This window comes from Lissotriton helveticus, chromosome 1_1 (genome assembly GCF_964261635.1).
Source record: "Lissotriton helveticus chromosome 1_1, aLisHel1.1, whole genome shotgun sequence".
Lineage (NCBI taxonomy): Eukaryota > Metazoa > Chordata > Amphibia > Caudata > Salamandridae > Lissotriton > Lissotriton helveticus.
The window spans coordinates 2,065,480,303-2,065,493,244 of record NC_136057.1 but is presented as its reverse complement, the minus strand read 5'-3'; the positions used below and the strand labels follow the sequence as shown (position 1 = coordinate 2,065,493,244).

The 12,942-nt window shown below is 43.2% G+C and overlaps 1 protein-coding gene across 1 annotated transcript in view; it reads left to right on the top strand.

The window, feature by feature from the left end:
- The window catches only part of AK5 (adenylate kinase 5), a 2,677,990-nt gene that overhangs the window by 1,672,036 nt on the left and 993,012 nt on the right, over nucleotides 1–12,942 (top strand). Inside the window, exon 7 of the mRNA XM_078645236.1 lies at nucleotides 6,840–6,930. Within this exon, the coding sequence (XP_078501362.1) occupies nucleotides 6,840–6,930 (91 nt within the window). The remainder of the gene's footprint in view (nucleotides 1–6,839; nucleotides 6,931–12,942) is intronic.

Genomic DNA, 12,942 nt, shown 5'->3' with positions numbered 1-12,942 from the left:
AGTTGGGAATCTAGGACATGCTTAAGTCGGTTCACATCAAGCTTTTTCCAATCTCTTTTACAGGTCCTTAGTGTCCTGTTGGAAGGAAACAGGGCAACAGGGGCGGACAAACTAAATTTGGATAAGAAATGATCTGACCAATGAAGAGGAAGTGCGGGGAAGCAATGTATGTGGGGGAGGTTGGAAAAAATTGGGTCGAGTAAGTGGCCACCTTTATGGGTGGGTCCCGAATTCCAAAACGTAATGTTCATGGCCGCAAGGTCATCAATAAGATTTTTACCTATGTTATTATTAAGATCCTCTAAATGAATATTGAGGTCACCAATGATAGAGAAATTACTCGAATTTACAAGAATTGAGGCTATGATGTCGGAAAGTTGTGACGCCCATGAATGCATAGGGCCCGGCGGCCAATAGACTAAAAGACCAGTAAGGGTAAAATTCGGGAGCAAGGTGAGTTTAAAGAGGGCAGCCTCGCAATTGCTCAGGGAGATTGGTTTGTGCGTACATTGCAACGAATTTTTAAATATTATAGCAATGCCCCCTCCGATTTTATTAAGTCTATCCATCCTGACAATGGCATAATTGGATGGCAGGGCTTCAGCGATGTCAGGGCCTGAACTATCGTGCAACCATGTCTCGGTAAGAAACAAAGCGTCTGGTAAATCGTCATGCAAGAGATCGTAGATGTCTCTTTTATGCTTGGCTAATGAGCGGCAATTTAGGCTGACAAATAGAAAATTAGGAGAAGACTTAGGGCCAAGAGAAAAACGACGTCATAAGTGGGGAACATCAAGATGAAAATTACAGGTGGGGCAGAAACTGGAGCTATGCAGATCCATATAGAGAATTTCACAATCATTGATTGCCTGAGTTCTTAACGAATGCAGTTTGGCAGACGAATAGACCATCCGTGTCAATGATTTTTGACCAGGGATCATGGCGCAGCCTGATAATGATGGCCATAATATGCAGGTGAGTGCGAAAGAGGCCACGAAGCTAGAGCGGAGACCCTTGAAAACGTCCCCCAAGATGTCTGCCTCCCTGACTGTTCCCAGCACCAGCTCCTAGTCGGCTGCGAGGGGAGCAAAGCGGTACTAAGGTGGGTAGAAGCTTGAAGTGAGACAGTTTTAAAAATACATTCAAACACACGTATTAAAAATTCAGCTAACTCGCTTTAACGGCTTCCGCCTCAGGAAAGGTGCAGGCTGTCTAGTCAGCGCGCAAGATTCTGCCGCGACTTATGTGCAGGTGAGGGCGGGAGGGGCCAAGAAGCTAGAGCAGAGACCCTGCAAAACTCCCCCCAAGATGTCTGCCTCCCTGACTGTTCCCAGCACCAGCGCCTAGTTGGCTGCGAGGGGAGCAATGCGGTACTAAGGTGGGTAGAAGCGTGAAGTGAGACAGTTTAAAAAATACATTCAAACACAAGTATTAAAAATGAAGCTAACTTGCTTTCCCGGCTTCCGCCTCAGGAAAGGTGCAGGCTGTCTACTGTGTAGGCTGTTATATGTTTGAAAGCCCACTGAGATGATAGCTAAAGATGTATTCATTTCACATCCTCTTTTGACCAACATTACGCGATCACCAGGCTTTGGAAGACATCATCTTGTGCTCTTTATTAGGCCAGGGAGGTGAACTGCCGCTTTTGTTTTTCTGGAACTGCGTTCTAAGTTGGCGAGCGCAAGCTGCCCCTCGGGTAGAATTTCTACCCGAGCGGCAGGAAGATCAGTGTGAATGACAGTTCACGCTGCACTCCGCAGCTTGCGGATCTCCGCAGAGTTTTTTTGTCACTTCGCGGAGTTCCGCGTCTTCAAACTGCGCACAGGCCTACTCTTTATTCACCATTTGCTTCCAATTTTCAAAAATATTCTTGAGGAAAATTCCTTATAAACATGTAAAATTAACTTTAACATCTTAATATAATCTACAGTTTACCCAAAAAAGCCTAAGAGGGTATTTTTGCCTGAACTCCACCCATCCCTCAGATGTTGTTACTGAGGGCTAGGCGCCCCAGAAACACATTAACCTATGTATATGCCTAACAAATAAGATAAGATTTAATTTAGGATTATTTGTAACTTTGTTAGGCTTTTCATGAAAGAAGGTACTCATGTCTCATCCATAAAATAGAAAATCCACCATATTCTTATTAAAAGAGAAAAAAGTGATCAAATTAGTCTTTAAGCTGTTACGTTTTGGATATCCCCATAAGGTTTTGGTGAAAATGGGAAAAGATCATTCTAGCCTCTTACTCCGACTTCCGAGCTCTTCCCTATTCTCAGATGATTCGCAGATTGTTTTCACGGCAACTGAAAATGAAAAATGGAGGAGAAAGGTTTCATCAGGCACTCTAGTTGATGACCATGCCAGCTCCTTTGGGTGGGGAGCAACTCTGGAGATGTCCTCCACTCAAGCGCGTTGGTCCCTGGTGGAGGGCAGGCAGTTGCCCAAATAGAGGTAATTGATGGCAGTCAAGCAAGCTCTGTGGCATTTTCAGGGTGTTTTATTAGGGTAGTATCGACTGTTCAGAATGGACAATAAAGTGACAGTAGCCTACATAAACAATCAGAGGGGCCTCAGGTCAAGATCCCTTAATTTAGTAGCCTGGTAAATGTTGGCATGGGCAGAGATCAGTCTTCTTTCCATCTCAGCTATCCAAATCAGGTGAGTGGACAATTTGATTGAGGTTTCTCTCAGTTGGATTTTCCCACCCTTGCAGGAATTCTCTCTGAAAGTGTCTGTTTTCAGGGAAATCTGTCAAAGATTGGGGGTTTCCTTTCTAGATCTTTCGGCCTCCTGAATCAGTGCTCAACTTTGGAGGTTTTGAGCACGGACCTGACAGGAGCGAGCGTAGAGGTTAGATGCTCTTCTGGTTTCTTGGCCCAACGAGCTTCTCTATGCATTCTCTCCTTTTCCTCAGATTCCCAGGGTTCTGTCCTACCTCATGAGGGAAGACAAGACAGGACAGGATAATGGTCCTGATGGTTGCCTTTTGGCCCAGGATGGCATGGTTTCCGACTCTCAGCTCCCTGGTCCTTCAGAATCCTTGGTTACTTCCTCTCTATCCTTCCCCTCGCTGGTTCTTGACCAGGGTTCTTGGTCAGAGTCCACAGCTGTCAGTTTGGAAGTTGAGAATAGAGGTTGGCAGCATAAGGGATGGCAGATCACTTAGTGGTGGCAGTTCGAATTTCATGTCATCCTTTCACGTTGCACTTTTATGGGCGCCATTAGGTGCATTTCTAGTCTTGGTGTACAGAGTATTCCGTTTCTCCAGTGGATTGTTCCCTTCCAGAGGGAAAATGAGAATCAGTTATCAATTTCTACATTAAGACGTCAGGGGACTGCTATCTGTGCTTTTCAGGCTCTATATGGCAATATGGGGAATTCTGGTGCTTTGGTGTCCTTGTTTAAAGGTTTTACTCATTCTAGGCCATCGGTTAAACCTCTCTTTCAACTTTGGGGTTTCCTATAGGTGCTTAATGATTTGACTTGTGTTCCTTTTGAGCCCCTTGACCGGGCTGATATCTGATTTGTTACCTTGAAGGTGGTGTTTCGGATGGCTATTACTTCAGGTAGGAGGATAGGGGAATTGGCGGCTCTTATGGCAAGAGAACCTTTTCTCACTTTTTTATGAGGATAAGGTGGGGCTTCGACTAGATTTTGTGCTGAAGGTAACTTCAGCTTTTGTACAGAAACAAGGAGGTTATTTTGCTAGCACTTTTGGAAGTTTCTGAAACATCCCAATTGGGGTGACATTTTCTGGCTGTGAAAAGGGCTTTGCTGTTGTAATTGAATTAGACTGCCTTCTTATGGAAATCTGACGTCCTTTATGTTTCTTTTGGTTAATCTTTTAGGAGTGAGAAGGCTTCTCTGGTTTCCATAAGTGCATGGATTTAGCAGGTCATTTTTCTAGCTTACTATTTTTCTAGGGTTCCTCCCCTGGGTGGCATTCAGGGCCATTCCACTAGAAGTCTTTCCTCCTCCTGGGCTCGGTCAAGTGGTGTGTCCATTGCTGATACTTGTCGAGTGGCTACATGGGCTTGGTCCAAATACCTCTGTTCGACATTATTGCCTATAGAATGTTCTGCATGCCCATAAGAATTCTGGGTTTGGCGTTTTAGACTCTGCTCTGCCCTAATTTGTCTTCTATATGTTTGTATTTAGTTAGTTCTATTAAACCATTATGCTTTTACTGCATTTTGGTTTATGTCTTTTGTGTTTTGAGTTACAGGTATCTGAAGGTCTTTTTTTGGTACCACTTTGTTATTCCTTATGAGTAATGAATGGGATGGGGACATAAGGGTGTAGAGGTAATTAATTACTTACCAGAGGTCTTCAGTACTCTTAGTCCCGTTTGTTCCCATACCATTCATTATGTCCCTCCCACTCTCCCGGTTATTGAGACCTTCAGATGTTGGAGGGTGCTTGGTATTCCAGAAGGAATGCTGGGTAACGGGTACCCTTATAGGCTATTACCTATGGTGGAATGGCACTTGTTTCAGGCATTTTCTGTTCGTATTTTTTCTGGGGAGGTGGATTCAACTCATGAGTAATGAATAGGATGGGGACGATGAGGACTAAGAATAATGAAGATTACTGGTAAGTAATTAAGACATTTGCACCCCTGTTTCTGCCAGGTGACAGGAATCATATAATCTACTGAGCAAGTAAGCAGATTGATGTGCTTTACTAGTACCTAGTGGTAAAACCGCAGTCATTTGCTGGGTTGTGCTGGAAAATGTTATAGAAGATGCTATTACCTCTACATTCTACGGAAAGACCTAGATGCATATTGAAACATTGTACTCTAGCTGAGTGATGATAGGGAGGAGTGTGGCACTCTTCCTCCATGAATAGGGGACAGGCATCATCCTTCTGAAATAATGGGAATAGGTCACCAAACCAAACTTGTTACGGTCATGCTGGAATTACTGGGATTTCTCCCAGGCTCTCCTTCATGTTCTTAAGAACTCACTGTATCAAAATTGTTAGACAAAACTTATAAAGAAAGACCGCCATCCCATCCACTATCAGGCCACCTGCAGCAGCTCTCATGTTGCATGGTCAAGTGCGTCACTTAGAACTTGATGACTGGAAGAGGTCTACTGGGTGGCTGCCACAGTGGCACTTGTCTTCGGCAATTATAACCTCAGTAGATTAGGTTCACATACGGTTACTTGGATGGCAGGTATCGCCTATAGGCCAATCACAAACAGGTAGATGTCTTTGGCACTTACACGTGCGCCGTCCGGTCCGAGCATGTTTCCCACCTCAGTGGCAAGGAAGGATTCTAACTCCAATGTAAGGAGCACCAGACTTTTGGTTTCACAGGATGCTGCTAACCACACATGATGCTTTGGGATTTCAGAAGTACAGTGAAGTTGATAGCAAGAACTGCTCGTGTACCCCGGGACATCCCTCCTCACATAGATCAATCCAAGTGGGGGGGTTTAGATTGCACTGTTAAACACATTTTCCAAACGTGGGATGGGGATCATCTGTCAACAGCAGGGCCCAAAGTTTTTATTGGGAAACCTGAACGACTGAATGCCAGTGTTGATAAACACCAAGGAAGCATGATCATGGTGAATCTTTCTTCCACAAGCATACACTTCCTATCTGTATCTCCTTCTTGTATTTTCCATACCTGGTTTCTCCTTTTCTCACTGTTTTCCTATATTTTGCCCCCGTTCCTTTTTCCTTTACCTGTCTTTCTCTCTCTTGCTCTGAGATGAGGCATCAGCCCCTACATCGTCACAGAGTGGGGTTGGGTGGGGTGAGTGAGTTGCTCATCCCAACTCACTCTGTGGCGAGGTGTCAGTGATAGACACTCAGCCCTGGAAAATTCAGGTCTTTAATCTGAAGTCCCCAGGTCTAAGTCTATCAGAAATACTACCCCTCATCATGAGGGAGACTGCCTCGAGGCAATTTGCCAGGCTGTAGCGGTCACACCCACAGGAGCTGTGACATCCTCAGCCTGGCGAAGTACAGCTCAGACAGCCAGGAGCCTGTGCATTTAGAGCATGTCTAGCTCCTGGCTGCCTGATCTGAACAAAAAAGTGTCTGTCAGGCTGACCTTTGCTCAGCTTGCCAGATGCTGTTCTTGGCATGACCAAGGTGGAGGGATAGGTACTATAATGAGTAAGCACTAGGTTTGACCTTGATGGAGCCATACATGTTTTGGGTGGGGAGGTCAAATATATTCATGGATTAAGTAAAAGTAAAAAGCGTCCAGGTTTGGATACTAAATGGCAATTTGGTGGTTCTAACTTGGGAAGAGGAAAGCAGTTTATATGTCATGGGTTCGGGGGCGGAGGGAGTTGTATATCAGCCAAGGTAAGAGAAGGAGCCCTTATTGGCCCTACCGTGTATGTTTCTGAAGCAAAAGTAACCAATCTAACTACTCTTTGCACACATTATTTAGCAACTTGTTTCCGAAGCCAGAATTTGCCATAGATGGCGACGAAACAACAGACTCGTAGCATGTTATTTGCGCGCCACCTCTTGTAAATCTGAACATTTCAAGAAAGCGATCCAAACATCTATTTTCTCATTTCATACACGCTTGTAATGCAGACTTCATTTATTTTAATAAAGACTCCCATTTCCCAAAACATCATATAATAGACAATGATTGAAAATTGCAGTTTATGAACATCTGGTCATGTTTTTCGATTAAAATTAGTGAAACTCCTCGGCGTTCAATGACTTTATTCCCCTCGCATAGTAATGTTATAATAGGTGCAGCTGTTTACAAACAATTTGTTTGTTGTTTTGTCGTTCATTGCATGACCTCGGTAATATGCAAATTGGTGACTAGAGATTTTACTTTTCCACAGTTTGATGCCGACAGAGACGAAGAGGAGATTTTCTGCGACATCAGTGCGGCAGTTGACGATAAGCTTTTAGCATCCAAACAGCCAGTAGCAGGTAGGTTGAGGAAATTAAGGATACCGCTAAGTTTTTATATGCTGTGTTTGTTTCAATGCACCCATAATAGGTGGCAAGGTAATGACGCTTTGTACCTGTGAAAGTTGAGAGAAGCTTTTACGAGTGAACACAATTAGACATGAATAGTCAAATAGCGCCCTGCCGGAAAGATGCTAAAGCAAACCGCAGATACTTTGTTGCAGGGCATCGATTCCACCACCGCCCACACAAATGTAAATTGAATCGTGCTATATGTAAAAGACTAGAAATAATACGAAGGAATAGCAAGCACCCAGCTACAGCAGCATATTGCATGTTACCAATCGGTTGGCACCCGGACTGCCATATGGGAATTGGGGGATGCTGGGACCCTGAAACTATGGGCCACATGTAGGTAAAACGTGTTTTGAGATTCTCAAATTGCGATTTTTAGAGAATCGCAATTAGAGAAACGCAAAACGCAATATAGGTAGGATTAGCTAAATATATTGCGAATCCCACTTATTCCTTATTTGCAAATCGCAAATTGAGATTCGCAAATAAGGAATATCTGGAAGCCCCATAGGAATGAATAGGAAGACATTCTCAATTTGCTATTCCCAATTAGAGAATCGCAAACTGAGAATGCAATTTCAAGGTTGCAAGGGTGTCAATAGGACACCCTTTTGCAACCCTGAAATAAATATGTGTGCACATGTGGCGCACATGCATGCGCTAAGGGCATGTATGTGCGCCACATGGCACTTTGAAAAATGCAAAAAAGTGCATTTTTCTTTTTAAATTTTTTTTTATTAGCAGCAAGAGAAGTGGAGAAGAAAAATATATAAACAAAGACAAGACAGATCATATCATAACTTAAAAGGGAAGAGTCATCTTGAACATAATACATATAATATGGCAAAAGGGAGAAATATTACAAAGGACGCCAAAATAACATATTGAGTTATAAATCTGAAAAGGTTTAGTACTTTAGCATTCTAGATAAAATTACCCAAAAACTTTGTTAAATTTACATAAAGATCGAATCCCTCTAAGCCTAGCCAGAGCCACCTCCATGTTATAAATTTCATTGACCAGGGCCCACCATTCCATTATGTGTGGGGGCTGAGGAGATATCCAAGCACGAGCAAGGGCCAATTTTGCACAAGATAATAAGATAGTTATTAAGGACTGTTGGGGAAGGAGGACATCATGTATATCTAATAATATTAGAGAAGACGAGAGAGAAGGTGGTCTGGCCAATTTTAGTTTCAGAGCTCGATCAAAGGCAAGCCAAAAATCATTTAGAACGGGGCAGGAAAACAACATGTGCTCTATATTAGCACCTACCAGTGCATTTTTCAAAGAAATCTCAAATTACCACCAACCTGAAGTTGGTGGTAATTTGCGATTCCTTAAGCCAAAATCGCACAACTTGGGTGCTTCCTACATTGCATTTAAGGAATCGCAATTTGGGATTCCTCAAATGCATTCGCAAAATAAGGAATCAGAAATTTTGCGATTCCTTATTTTGCGAGTGGGATTTTGTGTGCTACGTAGCACACTGCCCAAATTGCGATCGCAAATGCTGAAATTCTGTGAATTTCAGCATTTGCGATCGCAATTTGGCTTCCTACATATGGCCCTAAGAGATATTTTACCACAAGCCTAAGCTTTAAATATTGTCCTGAAAGTATATTGTATCATGAATTCAACCGATTAACCCTTTGCGTGCGTCGGACGGCCCTCGGCCGTCCGACGTCATGGTGGGCGTGTGCGGAGGACGGCCGGGGGCCGTCCTGACCACGCCCAGTCATAAATCACCCGCACCGCGCCGCGGTCAACGGGTTAGGAGAGCATGGATCCCGGAAGACATTGCAGCTCACCACCCACAATGCTGTAGCAGTAACCAAACTCCACAGTCCTCTGAAAGCCTCAGCGACAAGTTACACTTTACAGATAACACCAACATTTTATTCTCACATCAATGAAAACCAAAGTAATTGGTTCATAGGATTACAATATGCATATACCTCACGATCAAGCCTTAGTTGCAGAGTCTTTTTCTCCCTCCTTCTCTGTTCACAGATCGCGTTTACTTTATTTCAGTAACGTCTGAAAAGGCAAAAGAGCTACAGTGCAGAAGTATAACAATCAGGAGCTGTGTGCAACGTGTACCACAGAAGAGTGAAAACTGAGAGGTGTAATTCTCTGCTCAGAGAGTACACATATTACAGAGCTTTATGAGTAATATTGAATGAGCTTGCTGTTTGGATCCTTCTGCTCTGCAAAATACATATCATTACAGATGGTTAAAAATGAATAAAAGAGTGCTTATTTTATGTTTCACTGGGGGATGTCAAGTAGACAACGAGAGTGAAGCTTCCCCTTAATTCACAGTTACCCAATGTACAATCTTGTGTTATGTATTGTCCTCCTAACTTCTTCCCATGCTCCGAAGAGCAGCGCTGGGGTAGAGAGGAGTAATAGGGGAGTCATAAAGAACGGGGTGTCTTGCCTATCCACCTCATCCTCACTGTGCTCGTTTGCCTTCCCTCCTGCAAAGCCAATAGGTCTTTCCTTTTTGACCTACTGGCTTCTGCAGTGCTCTAGTGCTCTTTGACGATGTAGAACAGCTCTAATGAAAACCATTTTAGGATTGGCCCAAAAACAAAAGTCGCAATGATACAGCTGCCTTTTAAGCCTGCTGAATGGTGTGGGTGTCATTTTCTTTCATTTGTATTGTCCGATCTCAGATGTCAGGTACCACTTAAATAATCGGGCAATGTGTGCTGTCACAGAGTGGTGAGTTTTATATCTATATTCTCCAAACAAAAAAGTGTCTCCTCAATGATGCCACCACCAGGAGGTAAGTGATTCACGCTTTTATTAGTAGAAAGCTGTAGATTTGGCAACCGGAGCATTTCCCTTCCTCGCTGCGCCCAATGCGTTTCGTGCTGACATGCACTTCTTCTTGGGGCAATCTATCGGTAGTCACACCTCATCAACGGCACCTGATATAGTTCTTGGGATCCGCCCCAGTGGGCGTGGGCAGTCGAACTGGCTGTTGGCCCCTGTAGTGCCGTTATGTCTTCCTCATGTGAGGCTTTGTGTGATTTGCCTGGTAAAGAAATAAAACCACAGTGGGTCGGAAAAAATGTCCAGCTAAAAACCCCACTTCAATTTATAAAACTAGAGAATATTTTAATTAACAAAATGACACTAAAACTGCAAACATCCTGTAAAGTAAACCAGAGATATGATTTTTAAAAGTTGAATTAAATTTTAGCACTAAAAAGCACGTGTCGGATATGAGGTTCAGGTTGGTCCTGGTACCTTCCAATGTAGAAATCTTTCTGGGAACAGAGTGGTCTTTGACGACTCACGGGTGGGGCAAGCTGGATCCAAGTCTTGGTTCGATGACGGTTGGGTTTCTGAAAAACAAGGTCCTGGTGCAGTCACTGAAAAAGAAGGAAAAGCTCAGAGTGCGGGAAGTCTGGCATTCGTGCACAGGAAGATCTCAATGTTGATCAGCTTTGCTCAACTACGCTCTTGTTCACGCCTTCTATATTTGAAGTTAGAATCTTTTCTAGAAGTCATATCTCCTTTAACGGGGTAGACAGGCAAGTTGGATCTGGCCAGGGATTCGATGACAGCTTAGGCTTGATGTCAGTTCCCGTCTCCCAAGGGTTCTTTAGAATAAAAGTTGTGAACAATGTTCTAAGTCTCAGCTTTTGCAGTTTGGGCAGGAAATGTACACCCTAACACCAACCTAAGGTTTCACGACTTTAGGAACAGCATTTGAGGGTCAGGACTCACTCCAACAAAAGACACAATCAAAGTCCAGGGTAGATCCAGTTGAAGTTGGTCAACTGTTCAGGAAAGTGTTCCACTTGCAGCTTTTGTGTCCTTGTAGTATTCTTTGTACAAGTGGGAGCAGGCCCAGGCCGGAGGGTTCTCCTATAGGCCACAACAGCTGGGGAAATCCTTCTTCTGTCTTCCACAGGCGCAGCTGTGTTCTGAAGAGGGTACTGGGGTTCTCACATTACTGTTGAGGGCCAGCCTGTGGGTCGTGTAACCTCTTAGCCACTCCCTGACCAATGGGGTAAATGTTCACAGGCGTGACCTGACCCTCTTTTGCTTAACTTTCTGTATGTTTACTGTAAATTATCCCACAGTTTCCTTCTCTACCTAAGCCAATATGGCAGAACCTCTCCATCCTACACCCACAGTAGAGTTGTGGACAAGGAAATTAAAAGACTTTCTCCTGTGGTCACTCAAACCAGTCCTCAGGGAAGCTACTCTCCCATTAGGAGCGGTGCTTGGCTACCTAGCAGGAAAATAGTGGGAGCAAGCCATTGAGTGAGCTACATCTGCTAGTGACAGAGAAGGCATCCTTTGAAGTTAATTAAGTTCTGGAGCATAGCCCAGATAGCAATCCTGTCAGGGGAAGGTCCTCCTCACTACATTTGTCTCTGCTGTAGAAACCCCTTCAAATCTAATCAATCACTCCTGGGTGACAGTAAACACTGGCAAAAGGCATATTTGGCTCAGGCCTGAAAGTGACAAGTTTCTAAATGTGTAATTTTCACAATAAATAGTGATACAACGCAACATGACCATAAAGTTGGATTTTAAATTCCTTGAACCATTTTTAAGCTACTCCTGAACTGAAATTAGCCATTATAAGGTGTTATACTGTAGTTCAGTGCTTCCCTGTGAGAGAGTCAGCCTTGCCACAGTGAGCAATACATTTGGAGGTTTTTCACTGCCAGGACATCGAAAGCATACTTTTTGAATACCATGCACCTTTCCTTATAGACATTTAGAGCCTATTTTAGGGGTCGCTTACATATATTAACAAGCAATTGCAATGCAATAGGTCTCGCATTAGGAAAGTTTGAGTTATTGGTATTGTAAATTACACATTTTTTATTTATGTGTTGGTTTTGAAAATAGAGAAATTAACAGCTTTGTCATTTACAATGCGAATAGTTTTAACTTTTGCAAATGTGACACCTATAGCATTTGTAATGCAATATGTGTTGTATTTACGTGACTTAGATGTATTGATATTACAAATAACAATGGCTTTTAATTTTTTTAAATAATTAATACTTAAATTGAAGTTATTGTAATTTATAATGGCAATAGCTTAAACTTTTGTAAATAACTTTTGTAAAGATTATGTTCAGTGTATTTTATTGTGACGAAAATCCAAGAACAGAAGTAAAATATTAACATCTTTTTGTGATATTTGTAATAAAGCTTGAAACATTGAGAGGACATATTTGAACCAGTTGTTGAATGGTTGCACAGATTGGCGCTGAGTGATGTTGTGGTGGTGACGAGTGATGCTGTAGCGTTCAGTGATGCTGTGGTAGCGCAAAGTGATGTTGTGGTGCCCCTGAGTGGTGATGCTGTGGTGGGGCTGAGTGATGTTGTGGTGGTGCGATAGATAGATAGAGTGAGGGCGATAGATAGATAGAGTGAGGGCGATAGATAGAGTGAGGGCGAAAGATAGATAGTGAGGGCAAAAGATAGATAGTGAGGGCGATAGGGAGAGTGAGGGCGATAGATAGATAGATAGATAGATAGATAGATAGATAGATAGATAGATAGATAGATAGATAGATAGATAGATAGATAGATAGATAGATAGATAGAGTGAGGGCGAAAGATAGAGAGAGTGAGGGCGATAGATAGAGAGAGTGAGGGCGATAGATAGAGTGAGGGCGATAGATAGATAGTGAGGGCGATAGATAGATAGTGAGGGCGATAGATAGAGTGAGGGCGATAGATAGAGTGAGGGCGATAGATAGATAGTGAGGGCAATAGATAGATAGTGAGGGCGATAGATAGTGAGGGTGATAGATAGATAGTGAGGGCGATAGATAGAGGGAGGGTGATAGATAGAGGGAGGGCGATAGATAGAGGGAGGGTGATAGATAGAGGGAGGGCGATAGATAGATAGACAGATAGGGTGAGGGCGATAGAGTGAGGGCAATAGATAGAGTGAGGGCGATAGAGTGA